The 21,719-nt window shown below is 38.1% G+C and overlaps 2 protein-coding genes and 1 long non-coding RNA gene across 3 annotated transcripts; 2 read left to right on the top strand and 1 right to left on the bottom strand.

Moving 5' to 3' along the window:
• Nucleotides 1-1,905: 1,905 nt before the first annotated feature.
• On the bottom strand, nucleotides 1,906-3,472 carry LOC109185028 (solute carrier family 25 member 44-like). The gene is made up of 2 exons (XM_019335028.1): nucleotides 3,161-3,472; nucleotides 1,906-3,032 (listed from the first exon to the last, which is right to left on the bottom strand). Exon 2 carries the CDS (start codon nucleotides 3,029-3,031, stop codon nucleotides 2,039-2,041), a length of 993 nt encoding a protein of 330 aa, XP_019190573.1. The 5' UTR covers nucleotide 3,032; nucleotides 3,161-3,472; the 3' UTR covers nucleotides 1,906-2,038.
• Nucleotides 3,473-6,276: 2,804 nt separating this feature from the next.
• LOC109185002 (BTB/POZ domain-containing protein At4g30940-like) lies at nucleotides 6,277-6,889 on the top strand. The gene has a single exon (XM_019334999.1). The coding sequence runs from the start codon at nucleotides 6,293-6,295 to the stop codon at nucleotides 6,887-6,889; it is 597 nt and encodes a 198-aa protein (XP_019190544.1). The 5' UTR covers nucleotides 6,277-6,292.
• Nucleotides 6,890-6,952: 63 nt separating this feature from the next.
• LOC109185006 lies at nucleotides 6,953-7,759 on the top strand. The gene is made up of 2 exons (XR_002054915.1): nucleotides 6,953-7,152; nucleotides 7,707-7,759. It is a non-coding gene; the product is annotated as an uncharacterized LOC109185006 (long non-coding RNA).
• The last annotated feature ends 13,960 nt before the right edge of the window (nucleotides 7,760-21,719 follow it).

Here is a 21,719-nt window from a genome sequence, read left to right as displayed (position 1 = left end):
AAAGATAACATGGGGTGCCTCCCATGAAGCGCTAAGTTTAACGTCGCTAGCTCGACTCAACCTCTCAAGGAACTATCCATGCATGATTAGATGAAGATGAGTTCCTTTTCTCCATCCACTTTCTCTTCAATAAATGTCCTTAAATGCCGGGCATTAAGGAACTCCTTTAAGCTCAAAAGTAGCATATTCTCTTCAAAGAAATTACAATGACCCACTTCCAAGAATATGCTCTCTTCTTCAATTCTCATCTCTTTTTCTTCAATCTTTTCTTCCAAATAGCACTTCAAGTGGTGGCCATCAATATGTTCCCTTAAGCTCAACATAACCACTTTAAAGCTTAAGAAATAATGCTCATCCAAATCAAACTTCAAGCATGCCCCTTCCTCAAATCCATTTTTAATCCACAAATCAAATGGTGTCTTCTTTCTAAACCTTGGATCATGATAATACACAAGAGCTTGATCATTCTCTTTAGTTCCACACCTTTTCTCTTCTTGACATTTCCCATCTTGAATAAGCAAGGAGAACTTTGGGACTTTGTCATTCACCAATAAGAATTGGGAGTCCTTAGATATGAATATCGGCCAATGTGGGCCAATACTCTCAAAACCATTAACTCCTCCCGGTTCCCAAACTCTTCTAAAATTCTCAACATGCTCCATTAAAGGGAGTTCTTCATTTAAGCCTTGCGTTCTCCCAACTACATTTTCCTTCAAATTCTCTTCAAATGGGCAACTTTCAATGTGATCCTTGTCACCAACTTCCATATTCTCTTCCCTTTTTTCCTCAACACTCTCATCTTTTGTTTCTTCCTCAACACCATCATTTTCTTGCACTTCTTCAATTGGACCATCTTCAAGTTGTTCATTATCACCATTCCCGTGCAACCCTATACTCTCTCCCCAACTTGGTGTTTCCATCTCAATGCACTCATCATAAACCTCATCATCTTCATCTTTATCTTTGAGGTCCTCACCTATCTTTTCATTTGCTTCAAACACATGACCTTCGTTTGGCAAGAGCAACTCTTGTAAAACCTCCCCATTGGAAGAAAAATCTTGAACGGGTTCTTGAGTTGCCAAACCTTGTATTTGAGCTGTCATGTTGTCTACTTGAACTTGTAGCTCATTCATTTGCATAAACATGTTGGCCATCATCAACTTCATCTCGGGATCTTGATCAAATGGTTGACATTCTTGTTGAGGTTCTTGCTCCCATTTATTATTAGCATACTCTTCTTCACTTGGTCTCATGAGATAACCATCATCCTCAATGTCATCATCGGGTACAATAGTGACCCCCCAACGCCTAGCCAATGCCAAGGTCTCCTCATCTACTCCAAACTTCCCAACACTTGGTGAATGAATGTGATGATCATATGAGGGATGAGTGTCTTGGGGGTATGGTGTGTAATGAATGGGTGAAGGGTATGGATTTGGAGAGTAATCTTGTGGTGGGAAAAGATGTTGAGGTGGATTGTAGTCTTGTGAACATTGAGGGTATTGACTCGGTCCGACATAGCATATGAGAGAATGTAAATCATTGTAATTAGTTGGACACAGACATTTGCTTACTCCTCTTCTCCCAAAGGGCCCTTCACTTGAGAGGTTACTCTCACATTGTCACTAGTGAGACTCGATCCCGGATCATTGTTCACAAACTTCATTCTTGTGACCAACTGAGTTGCCCATGCTGACAAAAGAGAGATAAGTTGACATGGAAGATAGATGAGAGATGAGAGAGATTAAAATGAATTTGCAATAATATGAGTTTTTTGGGTGGGTTTCACGTTGGAGACAAAAAACCATGTCTTTAGCGAGGCCTAGAAAAAAACCTACTATATATTAGTGTTGCTCTAATCAATTATTAGGATTTGGTAAATTAACAAAGTCTCAAGGGGTTCAATATAATATATGTCGGGATTAATCTAGTATACCATAAAAGATTCATAACACTATTACACTAAAACAAAATAAGATCTACAACAACGCGTGTAATTGTAACAAAAGCCTCTCTTAATTGTTCATCTTCTGCTACTCTAAGTTAATGAAACAAATCTTTCTTGTCTCTTGGTTGATAGTCGCTTGAGAAACTCATAGGTAGTGATCATGGTGGTTGCAGACATGGACATGGAGGCCCACCTCGGACCCAACCCTCTGTAACAACCACAAAACCCACTCTCCTTAACTAGGTTTCTCACGGTCTGAACAACCGTCGGCGGCCGCCGCATATTATTATTCCCTTCTCCTCCGTCTAACACTTGCATTCTTGTCTTGATGGTGTCCATCGGCATTGTGACAATGGCGGAGACGCCGCTGGCCACGGCGGCGCTCAGCCCTTGCACCGCCACCGAGGCGGCTTTCCCCTCCGCCTTCTTGGTTCTCTCCCAAATTACTCTGTGGGATACGGAGTAAGAAGCCCACCATACCGCGCTGGAGGGGGCGTATGTGAGAATTGAAACCCCAAATCCTCTGTATAATCCTTTGACGCCATGGTTGTAAATTATGTTCCGGAAAGCGTCTAATCCGCCGCTGTAGCTTTTGAATCCGCCGTTTCCGGCTCCTTGCACCATTAGCCGCTGGCTAACCACGTCGATCGGAGTCCACACCACCTGCGCCGCCATGGACGCGTTCAGCCCCGCGGCGGCGTTGGCTATGGCGGCCGCGGATGCCTCGGAGAACCCCAGCCGGACCGCGGCCGTCCCGACGCTGCTCTTCGTCATTTCCAACGCGCCCATGTATAGCGCACGCGCCGGGATGGTTCCCACCAGGGATGTCCCGAATCCCCTGTAGAATCCCCGGAGCCCTTCGGTTCTGAGCATGGAAGCCGACATCTTCAGGCAGGGGATCCGCGCTGTCAACACCTGCTGCCGCGTCTTCAACACCACTATCGGGTAGAGCGTGGCCGAGACGCCGGAGAATAACGCCGCGCCGAGGAAGAAGAATCTTGATTTGTCTAACATCTCCCAGTCCACGTCCGCCGGAAGACGAATTTCCGACCCCGATTCTTCCTCCACCGCCCTCAAACTCATCCTAGCTAGTACAACAATACACAATCAAGAAACCCCACCAAACAAAAAAAGTACGATTACGATAATCTTGATTTGTTTAAGCTACAAAACATTGAACATCTTTCAAGAAACGGAGAAAGTAAAGGCTACCCTTTTGAGAGTGTTAAGAGTTCTAATTTGGGTCGAGCTCAAATCATGAAAGTTGTCGAGTTAAAGATGTAGAATGGAACTGACATACAGAGATGCATGTTTTTATGTTTTTAATGTTGTGAGTACAGAGAGAGGATATCTGTGTGCGGGCTGGGTTTGATTCGAGGGGCAGCCGGAAAATTTAACCAGAAATGGCGGCTGGCTACTAGATGTACGGGGAAGACAAGATAGAGAGAGAGAGAAGTCTTAGAAGAGAGAGCCAGAGAGGTGGCATGTGAGAGAAAGGATAGAACGAAGCATATAATCGGAGGAGAGAGCTGAGGATGATGGGCACGTGGCGGTTTCCGTTTGGGGAGCTTATTTTGGAGTATTTAATTGAAGGTGGTATAGGCAGGACGTGATGGGGGGTCCAGGAGATGGATGAATAAGGTGGGGCCGAAGTGTTTTGATTGCTCAAACTGTGGGTGAGAGCAACCAGGGTTGGGGGCTCAGCCCTCAGGTTCATCACTTTTTGTTATAGTTGTGGCTACATTACATAGCATGTATTTATCCAAGTGTTTACTTTTTCCTAATTATTTCATATTTTTTAATGAAATAAGGTTAAAATTAGTCACTGAACGTAATTTGAAAATATAATCAGACTACTAAATGAAAAAAAAGATGCAATTAGGTCACTGAACACTCCAAAAATTACAATTAAGGCCACTAAACACTTCAAATGTATGCAATTTCACCGAATAGCAGGTTATCATCAATTTTAGCAGGTTACCTGCTTATGTGGCAGTTGAGTTGACATTTTTAATAATTTTTGCGCTTTTGGAGGAACTTGGGCTGTTACAACAGGATTTTTAAATATCAGAATAAATGTCAAATGAATGCTATCAAGTACCTATCTCCTATATAAACTTGTTTTGGGAGCAGCAGTTTTAAGTACAAGCAGAAACAAGTAGTGAAGAACTACAGACTTGGAACACAACACACAACACACAACACAGAAAATTTAGTTTTCCCAGCTACAAAATCTCTGCTCCTACTCTATTCTTGAAGCTGTGTTCTGCCCGTGCTCTATTTCGCCGGGTTCGTTCGTTTGGGTGCTCAAACGTCGAACCGTTGTATGCTTTATCCTGAGAAGCCTAGGCCACAAACGAGTCACAATCAAGACCCATTTTTAAAATCCCGCAATAATGGAACACAACCCCACATTGTTTCCCAGGCAAACCCATTACCGCATGTTCCATTGCGAGATTCCTCTGCACGCTGGAAACTCGCCGATCCCATAACAAAACGCAGAACTTCCGGTGACCTCCGATCAACAATCTAAGCAGCAGGGGATGTTCTCGACCATTCCCTATCACCAATAGCATCCTCCGATTGTCGAGGGAGAAAACCCCTTACCATATATATCCTCCTCAGCCCTATACACGCCATTTGCAGAAGATCGACAAGCAGCCCTCAGCCTCTTCTCCCTCGCCAAAAACAAACAAGAACAGCCCCCGTCTTCTTCAACCTTCTCACCCTCCTTCCTCTTCGTCTCTCCCTTCCTTTCGCTCGACGTAGCCAGCGGCAGCAACAGATCGACGAGCAGGTGACATGGATGGGCGTGTTCCGGCGACCTTCTAGCGTTGCACACCTCCCCTCCGACGAGCTCCGGCGTAGCATGTGGTGGTTCGGCGGCTGAGCAGCAAGATGCGACCCCCTCCTCTATTTCAGGCTAGTCAATTGAGTCGCGACAGAGACCATATGAAGAAACGGGTTTGGACTCACCTAAAATGACGCTTATGCCCTCAAAATAATGGTAGATAGACAACAACTACAACGGAAGACCATATTAGGTGAGATTTTAAAAGTAAGAGGATTAAATTAAGTACTTTTAATACTTTACTAAATCAAGTATTAGCTAATAGTCAGAGGATCAAACTGGGTATTAACTCTTGATTTTTTCTCACCATGTTCAGATACAGACATACAGTACGCAACTATCCAGCTGGCAATGTAGATTTAAAATTTCTTTTTGTTAAATTAAGAGTGCTTTTGTTAATTTACTCATTTACTTTGTAGATTGGAACTTTATGGAAGTTAGACAAAAGTGGATTAGATATAGAAATAACTGCAAAATGGAATATAAAGCTTCAGGGATAAGGTAAATTATTATATTTAGTTATATACAATGCATTTATATTACAGCAATAAAACTTCATGTTACATGAGAACCACACACAACTGTGAAGAGCTAAAACTTTAAAACAGATAATTTATGTATCCCTAATACCTAATGCTAACTCTTACAGAAATTCATTGACTAACTTCTATTTTTATCTTCATAAGCAGCCAGTGGACCCTCAATAAACCTGCAGCCTAAATCACCTCCCTGCAAAATTTTGTCAAAAAAAAATATATTATGTAAATATGTGCCTGAGGTCATCATACACATGACCAGAAACAATCACGATCCAAAATAAGTATCAAAAGCATTAATATAATAATATACATGTACACTTCATTAAAACAACTAACTAACTAAGTAACACAAGGAAACAGATAGCATAGAACATAAGTATAAGATTGAGGATTAACGAAAAAGTTGCAGATATCAAAGAGTCCACTGGACATTATAAATGTAAAATATCGGTTAATCAAAGGTTGTATATGGAAATCGAAAAGATGCAAATCGTTTCATATTTATTTTCAACTCGTAATTAGGAATCATTAATTTCATTAATTCAATAAATTTAGACTGATCGTTTCGTATACTAAAGATACTAAAGATTAATAAAAAGACTGATCGATTCCAATTTTTAAAGCATCGTAAATCGGACCCATATTTAGAATTCCGTTACCAAAATGGAAGACTTAAAAAGTAAATTACTATACCTCAGTTTCTCCACTTCTGATCATTTTCCTCTTCATTCTTCTCCGACTACTTTTGGCCTGTTCTTGATGATCCGTATTCAAGAAGAACTCTGCTTTTGTCTCTGTGATTATTTCCTGCTCCATGTAATCAATATTTCCTTCTATAGAGGCTGTTGAATTCAAGAATTTTTCGTTTTTTAGTTCAAGATATTTTCTAGGATTGATCTTGTTTCCTAGCCGGAAAATTTTCCGGAGGTGATAAATTCAAACCGATTGCTAAGTATGGGAATTCAGAGAGATAGGGTGAGGTTGAATGTAGGCGGAAGAGTATTTGAAACCACCGCCATGACGCTGGCGAACGCCGGCCGGAATTCGCTGTTCGGAGCTATGTTTGACGATAATTGGAGCCTGTCGGACGCCACTATAACCGAACACTTCATTGACCGGAACCCGGATTGCTTCGCCGTAATCCTCGACCTTCTCAGAACAGGGGAGCTTTACATTCCGGCAAATGTCCCGGAGAAGCTTGTTTGCCGAGAGGCCCTGTTTTATGGGGTGTTGGATCACGTCAGGGAAGCTATGTGGCATCCATTTGACGGCAACCGTCTCCGCCTGGCACGGTCGATGACAGGCCGTGCCCCCGAGGATGGCACCTCCATCAGAGCCGGCCCGGACGGCGGCTGCTGCGTGATTCATGGGAGTATGGCTCATGTCTATGATTGGATGATGGAAGAACACCCTTCAATCAATCTTGATTACCAGATATTGAATGATGCAGTGTGGATTGATTCCGGGAAGATTGTGATCAGTGCCTGTGAGTCGCTGGGGAGGGGAGATGGTGGGATGGGATTGTTCAAGGCCAGCTATTTTCTTCCATGAATGACAGTGTTTCAGTGTATTCTGGCCCTGATTGGTTTCAAACATCGAGGCTTTATCGCAGCTATGGTGGCTCGATCTGCGATTTCTCGATTGGCGGGGATCGACTGTTTGCTCTTCGCAGTGAAGAGAATGTATTTGATGTCTGGGAAACTCCTCCCCCACCAATACTATGATGTCTCAAGAGTCCAGAGTTTTTTGGTCTGTCCTTTGATAGATGATGTTAGGATATTAAAGAGAGTATATTGTACCACCTGATTTTCTGAGTCTGGGCTGTTTTTGGATTTTTGTAGAGAGTGTATTGTACCACCTGGTTTTCTGAGTCTGGGCTATTTTTGAATTTTTGTAGAGAGTATATTGTACCACCTAGTTTTCTGAGTCTGGACTGTTATTGAATTTTTGTGGTCTCATTCTTATAAAAAAAAATGAGGTCCTACTAAAAATATAAGCTTAATCTTTAAAACTATATATGACGAGAATTAAACCTTTGACCTCAAATGTAAATAACCAAGCTTTATTCCAGTTGAACAACCTATACTTTTTTAAGTATGAATGGTGTAACACTAGCTAAATGGCAATTCACTTCCAATTTGAATTAATATTAATGCAACTAAAAATAGCATACGTACCAATAGCCCAACTTGAATTGCCAGGTGATTAGGAGAGAAAAGTGATTTTTGAAAAAATTGATGAGATTTAGAATTAATTGTATATTTTTTTATTTCTTAAGTAGATAGGTCAAAAATAAATATTAGACTCTCTAAAAATTGGAATCATGTATTGTTGCCCAAGTTGCACGCACCAAAATCCAATCATGGAGTCTGTATACCTTAATCAAAGTGACAGAAATGGAAGTTATTGCCAACCAAAAAAGAAAAAAAAAAAGGTAAATTACTATATTGACAACAACAAAATCGTCAAAGTTAAACATTTGTCAACTCCCCATTTTGCTTTGACTATTAAATTCATACACAATTCTCGATATCTAAATCCTCATTGAATTATTCAAAGGCGTCTCACACAGTTAGAACATGCTCAGACATTTCATGGTCTAAAACAAAAAGAAAATAATAATATAGTAATAGAAGAAAATTTACCTTCTTAAACATAACAATTTATCTTTTGACATGGAGGTGAGGTTGCATTTCACCCAAAACTGAAGCAAACAAAACCATTATTACGGGGTTTCGAATTCACGGGCAATATATAAGAGAAAAAGACCCAAGGATAATAAATGTAAGTGTACATATTTTGTACATATTAAAACATATGTTGGCTAATTTATTTTTATAAATAATAGACTTAGGTTAGCCAAAGCTCTTGGACCATTTTTATTCATCATATGGTGAATGATTGAGTGGCTCTTGTTTATTAGTGATATGATGGGGAAATCAACTAACAGATTATGGTTCAAGCAAAATGTGTGGTGTTTAAACGAATGGCCGAGAATGAGTTACTATGTTGGAAAGCTACTTTTGTGCCTTGAGAAATTGGAAGCTTCATCACTATAAAAGGAAAGGAAGATCATTGTGGAAGTTGCCAATTTGAGATTTAATATTATTTTGAGAAGTGAACATCATATTACTGCTAACGAATTGAATCAAATATATTTTATTATTCTGCTGAGCTACGGTCTGTGCCTGAGTCAGTTGGAGTACTGTTCGAGGGTTATCAAGGCATGCACGTCACAGTCCAGGTTGGATGTTAGGAAGGTTGTTTGTAGTATGATAGCTAAGGCTGTGATAGTCTAATGTATTGTTCTATTGTAAAACTCCTCGGTGAACATCTATAGTGGATTGGGCTGTGGGTTGCCCCGCAGACGTAGGAGAAGCGCTCCGAACTGCGTAACAAATCGCTGTGTACTTGATTTAATTTCTGCTTCTGTTATTTACTGTCTCTAAATAACAAAAAATAATCGAGCGAAATTTAACTTTAATTCTATTTCATCTTAAAAATCAAGTAGAAGTTTTAGGTTCTGTTATTTTAAGGTTCACGACATTATTTCAATTGGTTTTAGAGCTAGGAGACTTAAATTACTAGTCTTTCGATCTGGCTATTCCATGTCCCTTATCTTTAAGCGTTCAGCGGCTTTCAATTTTGTTCTTCATATTATTACTTTGTTCAGTCTCACTGGTTGCTAAGTACTTTAGAATGGAAAGATTCAGGCCACTTCCCCAGCTTACAGGTGACAACTACGCATATTGGAAAGCACAAACAAGAACTCACCTTAAAGCTCAAGGAGACCAGGTTTGGCGATCGGTACTAACCGGTTGGACACCACCTACAAAACCTGGAGAAAATGACGGTGATCCACCAGTGATAAAACCTGAAACCGAGAAAACTCAAGCTGAAATTACAACTGCTGGATATAACGATAAGGCTCTTGACACAATCTATTCCTTAATGCATGAAAATCAATTTTCGTTGGTTACAGGTATTGATTGTGCAAAAACTGCGTGGGAAATACTCGAAACCACCTATGAAGGTACAAGTTCAGTTAAACAGTCAAAGCTTCAGCTGGTAAAAATTGAATTTGAGGAACTACGTATGAACGAGGACGAAGATATTGCGAGCTTTCACGAACGCATACAAGAGTTAGCTAATCGAGCAACAGTTCTTGGAAAACCTTTCTCCCAACAAAAACTTGTCAAAAAAATCCTAAGATCTTTACCTCCGAGATTCAAGATGAAAGTAACCGCTATTCAAGAACACGATGGCTGGGAGAACAAATGAGTGGCTCATCTAATGGAAATTCTTACTGATCACACCAAAAAACAAAAGACAGTTGCATTTGTCACTGAAGAACATGATGATACCACTAACCCAGACGAATCAGGTGATGATCCAGTTGCGTTTTTTACTAAAAAGTTTTCTAATTTTTTGAAACAGGTATCTCAGAAGAATTCACAAAACAAAAAATTTCAAAAAGGAGCAAGCTCAAACATGTCGAAAACTGGTACAAAAACTGGCATGTCAAACTCAAAAACTGCTGCCTCACGTCCAGCCCGGTCCAAGGAAAAATCAAACAACAAAGGAATAAAATGTTACGAGTGTGAGGGCTTTGGTCATGTTCAAGCTGAATGTCCAACTTATCTTAGGCGAAAGAAGTCCATGACAGCCACAACTTGGAGTGATGATGAACCTGAATCAGAAGCTGCCGACTCTGACGTAGAAGAAATGTTCGGTAATTTTGTAGCTTTTACTGCTAGAGTTGCGACATGTTCAGAACCTGGAGATGCATCTAACACGGAGGGTGGTGAATACAATTCGGCGGAAGACCTTGAAATACCAGATTTATCTTACGAAGTAGAGTTTAACAAGTTGTATCCCAAGTGGGAAGCATTACTTAAAGCAAATCGTATAGTGTCTAGTGAAGTTAGAGTATTGCAAAATGCTGTAAACGTGTTCAAAGGTCAAGTAGCAGATAGGGATGCATTAATTAAAGAATACACTGACCGACAAGAGAAACTGAAACAAGAAGTCAAGGAGCTGAAGCTGGAACTGAGTACTTACAAAAAGAAAATTCAAATGATGGATACCACTTCAACTCTTGATGAAATTCTTGGTTCTGGGTGGCAATCCTGTGCAAGGTTTGGTATTGGCTTTACTGGTGGAACTAACAAAGACAAAACTACTTTTGTCAAGGCATTTGATCCACGTCCAGAAGATACTCCTGAGTCAAGCACAGCTAAACAATATCGTGAATCAGCGCCTGCCACTGGCTCAGCAAGGCAAACACGAGGTACAGTACGTAACAAGTTTAACTATAAGGTATATAATCCTGTGTGTCACTATTGCAGGTTACGAGGACACGTCAAACCTGAGTGTTATTACTTCTACAAAGAACAAAGGGCCGAAAAACATAGCCATAAGTACATTACTCCGTTTATCAAACAAGTATGGGTAAAGAAATCTGAAGATACCAGTCTTGTATCCTTTCACACTAAAAATGCAGGTAGGGATGAAAAATGGTACTTCGACAGCGGTTGCTCACGTCACATGACCGGAAACGTAAAATTTCTAAGTGACATAAACACAAGCAACGGTGAAGTAACCTTTGGTGATGGAGTAAAAGGACAAGTAACCGGAGTAGGTACTCTAAATGTTGCAGGTCTACCCAAGTTGAAAAAGGTACTACTGGTAAACGTACTCCATGCCAACCTCATAAGCATTAGCCAACTTTGCGACCAAAACTGGAATGTTAGCTTCACCAAAGACAACTGCAGCGTTATGGATAATGAAAAGCAATGTGTTATGGAAGGTAAGCGATGATATCCTCTGTTGCAGGTCCAGCATAAATGAGTCTGAGTTGTGGCATCAAAAATTAGGGCGTCAGCAATCCAATTAAGTCTTAAAGCTAAGCAGTGATAAAAGCTATCTTGGATTCACTTTTTAAAAGCCAAGTGTTCAGGTCTTATTAGTTTCTTATCTATCCACCTTCTCTTTTTGTTGATGTTTCCTGTGTTAAAACATGTTTGCTTGAATGATAAATTTGGTGCAATTTGATTAATGTGTTTATTTCTCTGTGTTATTTGTTTGGTCCGGTCATGGCCGTGTGTTTTTTTTTGGTTGTGTGTTTTTCATGCTATCTGTTGTGATTCTGTGCCTGAATCATCTTCCTGTCTTGTTTGACCCAAATTGAAAATTTCTTGAATTTTTGTGCTTCTTTGTTATTTGCTAAGTCGTTTTCAAGATTGCAAGTACCTTGTTCTGTGTTTCTCTTTTCTATTTTCACTTGTGCAGGTTCATGTGGCAAAAGATTTCGTAAAAATCAAAAAGGAATTATTATGGAGTTTTTTTCTCTATCTCATCGTCAAGCAAAAGCTATCTGGTATTAGTTATTGGATTCTCCTTATATGGTTTCTCTTATTGGCTTTAGTGGATATTATTGGATATCGGATTATCTTTTTGGTTGAAACTCTTCGGATTATCAGATTATCCAGGTTACCATATTATTTGGGTTATCATATCTTTTGGATTATCATGTTATTAAGACTCTCGTGTTGTTGGTTGTGTGATAGCTTTTTATAAAGAATGTTTGAATTGTTTTTCTACTATATATTGCGAACATGGAATGAATATGGCAACACTACCTTCTTGGTGTATGGCAATTAATATTGATCAATATGGATGAATGTTGGATAAGTTTCTTGCTATTTTACGGGAAAGAGGGTCGGGCACCCCGTTAGCACGTTATACCGATCCGCTAATGATGTTCACCATTCATTTTGTCACATATTTGGCAAAAAAGGAGATTATGGATTAAGGGGGAGATATATTCTGGAAAGAGGGAGTTTTGTTTTGGTAAACCTCTGGTTGTTTTTTGGAATATGAAATAAGGGGGAACATAAGAAAAGGGGAGTAGCAGTTAGGTGGTTGATGTATTGGTTTGACTTATGACTGCAACATATAGGATTTGTTTTGGTAAACCTCTGGTTGTTTTTTGGAATATGAAATAATGGGGGACATAAGAAAGGGGGAGTAGTAGTTAGGTGGTTGATGTATTGGTTTGACTTATGACTGCAACATATATATGGTAATTTTTTGGTATGGCTTGACTACTTCTTTTGACTTATGACTACAACATATGGTAATTTTTTGGTATGGCTTGACTACGACTCTATTATGGTTATTGTTATCGTAACAGTGAAACTTATTATTATTGGACGATCAGCTTTTATTTAGCTAATCTATTTGTTGGTTATCATCTATATTAATACAGTGAGTTCACGGATGGAACATGGTCTACAAGAGCTTTAGGTAATGTTTTTTCTTACCTTAGGTTATTGTATGGCACTTATTCTAAGGGCTTTTTTTTAATAAAAATTATTTAATTGTTGTTTGCCCAAAGTATTAAAGTGCTACTAGTTTTTGCCAAATAAATTGCCAAAGGGGGAGATTGTAAGTGTACATATTTTGTACATATTAAAACCTATGTTGGCAGCCCATCTCAGATGGTTGGAAGGTGAGGGACATGATTGCCTTGGAAGAAACCAGCTCGGTGTGCGTGGTGAATGAGTATGAGGATTTAGGGTTCATGGACCTGAGGAGCAGTGCCGGGAGTGTAAGGTGGACGCGTTCAAAAAACCTCCGGCCGATGGAAGGGAAGATGCATGATAAACCATGCTACCCTAAACTGGCATTGCATCAAGGCCAGCTTTTTTCTTCCATGAATGACAGTGTTTCAGTGTTTTCTGGCCCTGATTGGGTTCAGATATCGAGGCTTCATCGCAGCTATGGTGGCTCGATCTGCGATTTCTCGATTGGCGGGGATCGATTGTTTGCTCTTCACAGTGAAGAGAATGTGTTTGATGTTTGGGAAACTCCTCCCCCACCAATACTATGATGTCTCAAGAGTCCAGAGTTTTTTGGTCTGTCCTATGATAGATGATGTTAGGATATTAAAGAGAGTATATTGTACCACCTGGTTTTCTGAGTCTGGGCTGTTTTTGAATTTTTGTGGTCTCATTCTTATAAAAAAAATGAGGTCCTACCAAAAATATAAGCTCATCAATCTTTAAAACTAATAGTGTAAAGTATATGATTTTTACTTGAAATACGTATGAATGGTGTAACACTAGCTGAATGGCAGTTCCTACTTTAATTCACTTCCAATTTGAATTAAAATTAGGGCAACTAAAAATAGCATATGTACCAATAGCCCAGACTATGGTTTGCCAGGTGATTAGGAGAGAGATAAAAGTAATTTGTGAAAAAATCAATGAGATTTAGGATTAGTTGTATTTTTTTATTTCTTAAATAGATAAGTCAAAAATAAATATTGGACCCTCTAAAATTTGGGGTCATGTGTTGTTGCCCAACTTGCACGCACCAAAATCCAATCATGGAGTCTGTATACCTTAATCAAAGCGACAGAAATGGAAGTTATTGCCAACTTAAAAAAGAAAGAAAAAAAGGTAAATTACTATATTGACAACAACAAAATCGTCAAAGTTAAACATTTGTCAACCACCTATTTTGCTTTGACTATTAAATTCATACACAATTCTCGATATCTAAATCCTCATTGAATTATTCAAAGTTGTTAGTTGCAACTTGCATGCAAGGGAAAAATGAGAAACATACAATTATGTTTGAAGATGTACCATTATTCGCAGAATCACCGCTTATCAACATGTTGATATACATATTTTACACTCATATTTTAGGTACATTTTTATAATATTTTCGTATTAATTATTTCATATTATTTAACAATTAGTTATTTTTAGAGTTTAACAATTAATGAGCAAAATATAGTACTAGATATATATATATATATATATATATATATATATATATATATATATATATATATATATATATATATATAATATAATATTTAATATATATAAGATTACATACTAATCTATATATATTGCGTCCTACTAAAAGTAATATATAATATAATATAATATATATATAATATAATATATAGCTAAGATGCATAATAATAGTATATATACAATACGTACTGCATTATATATATATATATATATATATATATATATATATATATTATAAATCTAATCTTTCTGCATATTATATATATATATATATATATATATATATATATATATATATATATATATATATATATATATATTATAAATCTAATCTTTAGATGTTGTTTTGTGCAGGTCAAATGTGGTGCGCCAATCATGACAAGACCAAGCAGCTAGACTTGGTAGTGAGGCACAAAAATAGGGAACGTGTGGTAGAGAATAGTTTGGCCTATTTTTAGAATGCTATAAATAGTAGGAGTTTCCTATTGTAAAATGTTCATTCTTTCCTCCTCTATAGTATTCGTTGAAGTTGTTATCAATGTCCATTTGTGGCTAATTTCAAGTTGATTTAGTGAATTGAAGCCCCGGAGTTCATAACGCTGTAAGGTTAATTTTATTATATATATATGTTTTTATGCATTTTGAGTATTAAATATTCTTCTAAATTATTTGAATAGTTGTATCATTTAATTGCTAGGGAGGCCTACTAGTTATTTATTTGATATAATTATTTGCTATATTAGATAATGTTGTGCTACAAATTATTCTAATATTCAGTAGCAACTGGGTTAACTATTGACGGCTTAGTGATAATTGGACTCGGGAAGAATATTTTCCTAAATTAAATGCAACCGCTTGTGCTTGTGTTATTTAGTTTGTCGGTTTTCCTAGTTCCTATTGCTGCTATTAAATTAAATCTATAGCGCTTGTCTTAGGTTATTTAGTAGTTAGGGGTAATTAAACCGCTTGTGCTTTATTTACCTACAACTAAGGGAAAACAGAAATGAAATAATTTCACGACAAATATTCAATTGCATATTAATTACTTTATTAATCAATGATCAGTGTTGAATTCCGGTGGTGGATCTTTACTAACCAAGGTCTCCTATTATAAGTGTTTTCGATATATTATTTTCATTGCTTTATTCGTTCAATTAAATTTCTTGTTTATTTAAATTCTCTTTTATTTTATCTTTATTCTCGATATATTCCAAACCCCCCTACCTTTAATTTGAGCACAAAAGTCAAACTAGTTACTCCTCGTGGGATCGATCCTTACTCCCGCTACTACGTTTGTAAGGTTTTAATTTGGAAGCCTACGACAGCTCACCAAATTTTGGCGCTGTTGCCGGGGAGATTTTCTAGCTTATTTTGTGTTTGTTTATTTATTTAATTATTTATTTTGTTATTTGTTTATTTGTTTTTCAATTTGTCCCAAACTAAAATAAAAATAATAATTTTCTTTTCTTTCATTACTTTTACATAATTGCAAATCAAAATATATTTTCTTTTTGTTTATGCCTATAACTCGATCAGCTAATTAAGAACTCTTGCCGTACTATCCGGAAATTGAAAGAACTATACGCAGGTGGAAGAAACAAGCTTTGAGAAAATTGGAGTTTAGTGATCTGGCTACCGATTCTACCAATTCTGATTTAGAAGAGGAACCTATGGCTCAAAATCAGACTTTAAAAGAGCTTGGAGCTCCAAATTTGGATCAGCAACCTTTATGCATTACTTTTCCCGCTCTGGATGCTAATATACAATTTGAACTAAAATCTGGGTTAATTCATCTTTTGCCTTCTTTTCATGGACTTGCAGGTGAAGATCCGCACAAACAATTAAAGGAATTTCATGTGGTGTGTTCGAGTATGAAACCCACAGGGGTTACTGAATAACAAATCAAGTTGAGAGCCTTTCCCTTTTCGTTGAAAGATTCAGTGAAGGATTGGCTATACTATCTACCTTCTGGGAGCATCACCACATGGAATAACTTAAAGACATCATTCCTTGAAAAATATTTCCCAGCTTCAAGGGCGGCCAACATTAGGAAAGAAATCTGTGGTATAAGGCAAAACAATGGAGAGTCCCTATATGAATATTGTGAGCGTTTCAAGAAACTATGTGCAAGCTGCCCACATAAATATTCCTAATTAAAACCTGTGAGTAAATTTCACGCTTGTGATTTATTTATCTACAACTAAGGGAAAACAGAAATGAAATAATTTCACGACAAATATTCAATTGCATATTAATTACTTTATTAATCAATGATCAGTGTTGAATTCCGGTGGTGGATCTTTACTAACCAAGGTCTCCTATTATAAGTGTTTTCGATATATTATTTTCATTGCTTTATTCGTTCAATTAAATTTCTTGTTTATTTAAATTCTCTTTTATTTTATCTTTATTCTCGATATATTCCAAACCCCCCTACCTTTAATTTGAGCACAAAAGTTAAACTAGTTACTCCTCGTGGGATCGATCCTTACTCCCGCTACTACGTTTGTAAGGTTTTAATTTGGAAGCCTACGACAGCTCACCAAATTTTGGCGCCGTTGCCGGGGAGATTTTCTAGCTTATTTTGTGTTTGTTTATTTATTTAATTATTTATTTTGTTATTTGTTTATTTGTTTTTCATTTGTCCCAAAAAAAAAATTAAAAAAAAAAATCTTTTCGTTCGTTACTTTTACATAATTGCTGCAATATATTTCCTTTTTGTTTATGCCTATAACTCGATCTGCAAATCAAAAAATCTTGCCGTACGATCCAGAAATTGAAAGAACTGTACGCAGGTGGAAAAATCAAGCTTTGAGGAAATTAGAGTTTAGTGATCTGGCTACCGATCCCCAACCTTCTACCAATTCCGATTTAGAAGAGGGACCCATGGCTCAAAATCAGACCTTAAAAGAGCTTGGTGCTCCAAATTAGGATCAGCAACCTTTATGCATCACCTTTCCCGCTCTGGATGCTAATGTACAATTCGAGCTGAAATCTGGATTAATTCATCTTTTGCCTGCTTTTCATGGACTTGCAGGTGAAGACCCTCACAAACACTTGAAGGACTTCCATGTGGTGTGTTCAAGTATGAAACCCACAGGGGTTACTGAAGAACAAATCAAGTTGAGAGCCTTCCCATTTTCTTTGAAAGATTCAGCAAAGGATTGGCTATATTATTTACCTTCCGGGAGCATCACCACATGGAACAACTTGAAGACAATGTTCCTTGAAAAATATTTCCCAGCTTCAAGGGCGGCCAACATTAGAAAGGAAATATGTGGTATACGGCAAAACAATGGAGAGTCATTGTATGAATATTGGGAGCGTTTCAAAAAGTTATGTGCAAGCTGCCCACACCATCAAATCAGTGATCAATTACTCATTCAATACTTTTATGAAGGACTTTTTCCGACTGATAGGAGCATGATTGATGCCACGAGCGGTGGTGCTTTAGTTGACAAGACACCGGACGCTGCGAGAACTCTAATTGCAAACATGGCTGCAAATTCTCAACAGTTTGGCAATAGAATAGTCCAACCGTCTAAGCAAGTGAATGAGGTAAATATTTCTGCTCTTGAGCAACAAATTACTGGTTTAACTACTCTTGTTCGTCAATTAGCTGTCGGCAATGTGCAATCTGTAAAAGCATGTGGAATTTGCTCGGTAGTTGGGCACCAAACTGATGCCTGCCCAACTCTTCAAGAAGAACCTACTGAACAAGTTAACATGGCTGGAGGTTTTCCTGGGCAACCTCAAGGTAAGTATGATCCATTTTCTAACAAATATAATCCTGGATGGAGGGATCACCCAAACCTTAGTTATGGGAACTCACAAGGAAACCAGTTTGTTCAGAATCGCCCCAATTTTCAGCAGTATAGACAACCATTTCCTTCCAAACAACAACCAGTCCAAAGCTCTAGCGCAGGTATGAATTTAGAAGAAATTGTTAAAACCCTTGCTACAAACACTTTATAGTTTCAGCAGGAAACACAACAATTTCAACAAGAAACAAGAGCTAGTATTCAAGAAACGAAGGCTAGTATTCAGAACTTGGAAAGGCAGATGGGTCAACTAGCGACTACGGTAAGTCGGTTGGAATCACAGAGTTCTGGCAAACTACCCTCGCAAACGGTGGTTAATCCAAGAGAAAATGCAAGTGCAATTGTGTTAAGAAGTGGTAAGGAAATTGAAGGGCCTGCGGTTGCTACCCCATCAGTGAACCAAGAAAAAGAGGGAACTAACAACAATGAAAAATCTCAAGGTAAGTCTCCCAACCCTACTGATTATGAACCAGTTCCCCCATTCCCCCAAGCTTTGTCAGAATCTATAAAAGGAACGAAAGATGAAGAGTTATATGAAACTTTCAAAAATTGTGAAGTGAATATCCCGTTACTTGATGCAATAAAACAAGTTCCTAGGTATGCTAAGTTCTTAAAGGAGTTGTGTACAACAAAAAGGAAACAAAGGCCAAAGAAGGGTGATAAAGTGCTAATGGGTAAGAATGTTTCTGCTGTAATTCAAAGCAAGCTTCCTGAAAAATGCAAGGATCCAGGTATGTTTAGTATTCCCTGTATGATAGGCGATACTAAACTTGAGAAAGCCATGTTAGACTTAGGAGCATCTATTAATGTTATGCCATATTCTGTGTATGCGTCTTTAAAACTTGGACCTTTGAATAAAACTAGTGTAGTTATCCAATTGGCCGATAGGTCTAATGCATATCCTAGGGGTGTAATTGAAGATGTATTGTTGCAAGTTAATAATTTAATCTTCCCTATTGATTTCTATGTGCTAGATATGGAAAATAATGACCATTCTGCACCTATTCTGTTAGGAAGACCATTTTTAAAAACTGCAAAAACAAAAATTGATATTCATAGTGGCACACTTACTATGGAATTTGATGGTAATGTTGTTACATTCAATATTTATAATGCTATGAAATACCCTGGAGGTGATTTTGTTGCTTATTCTGTTGATATTATTGATTCATTGGTTGAAGAAGTTTTTGAATTTAATGGTAAAGATAAATTGGAAGTTGTTATTTGTGAACACCTTGAAAATGATGAATTTGCTATGAGTGACAATTTACGCGAAATTATTGCATCATTGAATCATTGTCCTAAATTGCACCAACAAAGTAATGTTTCTTATATGGCTTTACCTGCTTCTAGTGAAAAATTGTTACCATCTGTTGTGCAAGCACCGATCCCCGCATTGAAACCCCTTCCTGAACACCTTAAATATGCTTTCTTAGGAGAAAATAAAACATTGGCAGTCATAATTTCAACTAAACTGTCTGCCATAGAAAAGGAAAAACTTGTCCAAGTGCTAAAAGAACACAAAACTGCCATTGGGTGGACAATTGCAGACATCAAAGGGATAAGTCCATCCACTTGCATGCACCGAATCCTTCTAGATGAATGAGCAGAACCATCTCGTCAACCACAAAGAAGGCTAAACACGCCCATGATGGAAGTAGTCAAGGAAGAGGTCATCAAACTCCTTGGAGCCGGGATAATCTATCCAATTTCAGACAGCAAATGGGTTAGCCCAACTCAAGTGGTTCCTAAGAAAACAGGGATTACGGTTGTCAAAAACCAAAATGATGAACTGATCCCCACTCGTATTCAAAATGGGTGGCGAGTTTGTATAGATTATAGGAAGTTGAATGCTGTTACAAGAAAAGATCACTTCCCCTTACCGTTTATTGACCAAATGTTAGAAAGGTTAGCTGGTCGCTCTTATTTTTGTTTTCTTGATGGTTATTCAGGTTATTTCCAGATTGCAATTGCTCCAGAAGACTAGGAAAAGACGACTTTTACATGTCCCTTCGGCACTTTTGCATATCGACGCATGCCGTTTGGCCTCTGTAATGCCCCAGGTACCTTTCAAAGGTGTATGGTTAGTATATTTTCTGATTATGTAGGGCATATGATTGAAGTTTTCATGGATGATTTTACAGTTTATGGTGACTCTTTTAATACCTGCTTACATAACCTTTCACTTATTTTGAAAAGATGCGTAGAGAGTAATCTTGTGTTAAATTCTGAAAAATGTCATTTTATGGTTGAACAAGGTAATGTCTTAGGGCATGTTATTTCGTCTAGTCGGATTGAGGTTGATAAAGCCAAGGTTGATATTATAGAATCTCTGCCGTATCCCACTAATGTGCGGGAAGTCCGCTCTTTTCTTGGACATGCAGGTTTTTATCGAAGGTTTATCAAAGACTTCTCGAAAATAGCCTTACCTTTGAGCAAATTGTTGCAGAAAGAGACATCCTTTGAGTTTGACAAAGAGTGTAAAGGAGCATTTGACGAATTGAAAGAGTTGTTGACATCTGCGCGGATCATTCAGCCACCTAACTGGGACTACCCATTTGAGATTATGTGTGATGCAAGTGATCACGCAGTTGGGGCTGTGTTGGGCCAAAAGATCGGGAAATCTTCCCACGTTATTTATTATGCTTCTAGGACTTTAAATGATGCTCAGAAAAACTATTCTACTACAGAAAAAGAACTTTTAGCCCTTGTTTTTGCTTTAGAAAAATTTAGGTCTTATTTGCTGGGCACAAAAGTTATAGTTTATTCTGACCATGCAGCTCTTCGCTACTTGATGCAAAAGAAGGAAGCCAAACCACGATTAATAAGATGGATACTCCTCTTAAGTGAGTTTGATGTGGAGATCAAAGATAAGAAGGGGTCAGAAAATCTTGTGGCCGATCATTTGAGTCGGTTGGTACACATTGAACCTGAACCTCCACTGCGAGAAGCATTCCCTGATGAGCACCTATTGGCTGCAACTGTGGTTTTACCTTGGTATGCTAACATAGTCAACTTTTTGGTTGCTAACAAGTTTCCTTTTGATTCCTCTAAGGCACAAAAAGATAAAATCAGGAGTAATGCCAAGTACTATGTATGGGATGAACCGTACCTCTGGAAACATTGTGCTGACCAAGTGGTAAGGCGGTGTGTACCTGATGATGAAATTGCTTCAATCCTTACCTTTTGTCATTCTTATGCTTGTGGAGGCCACTTTGGTGCTAAGAGAACAGCAAGGAAGGTATTGGAGTCTGGATTTTATTGGCCAACTTTGTTTAAAGATTCATACTCATTTTGCAAGTGTTGTGATGCTTGCCAAAAGTTAGGTAATTTATCCCGGAGAAATGAAATGCCACAAACTCCGGTCCTATTTTGTGAGGTTTTTGATGTTTGGGGCATTGATTTTATGGGCCCATTTCCTGTATCTTTTGGTTTTGTTTATATTTTACTTGCTGTTGATTATGTTTCAAAGTGGATGGAAGCTAAAGCCACCAGGACTGATGATTCTAAAGTTGTTGCAGATTTTATCAAATCTAACATCTTTTCCAGGTTTGGCATTCCAAGGGCTATAATAAGTGATCAGGGTACTCACTTTTGTAATCGCACCATCGAAGCTTTGCTTAAAAAGTATCATGTCACCCATAAGGTGTCAACTGCCTACCACCCGCAGACTAACGGGCAAGCAGAGGTATCCAACCGAGAAGTAAAGTCAATCCTTGAGAAAAC

This window comes from Ipomoea nil, unplaced genomic scaffold (genome assembly GCF_001879475.1).
Source record: "Ipomoea nil cultivar Tokyo-kokei standard unplaced genomic scaffold, Asagao_1.1 scaffold1303, whole genome shotgun sequence".
NCBI classification, from domain to species: domain Eukaryota; kingdom Viridiplantae; phylum Streptophyta; class Magnoliopsida; order Solanales; family Convolvulaceae; genus Ipomoea; species Ipomoea nil.
Note: the sequence above shows the minus strand (reverse complement) of the source record. Positions and strands in the feature narration are given on the sequence as shown.

Bases quoted from the DNA above. Each gene is read 5' to 3' on its own strand.
- LOC109185002 (XM_019334999.1), top strand. From the start codon at position 6,293: ATGGGAATTCAGAGAGATAGGGTGAGGTTGAATGTAGGCGGAAGAGTA.
- LOC109185028 (XM_019335028.1), bottom strand. From the start codon at position 3,031: ATGAGTTTGAGGGCGGTGGAGGAAGAATCGGGGTCGGAAATTCGTCTT.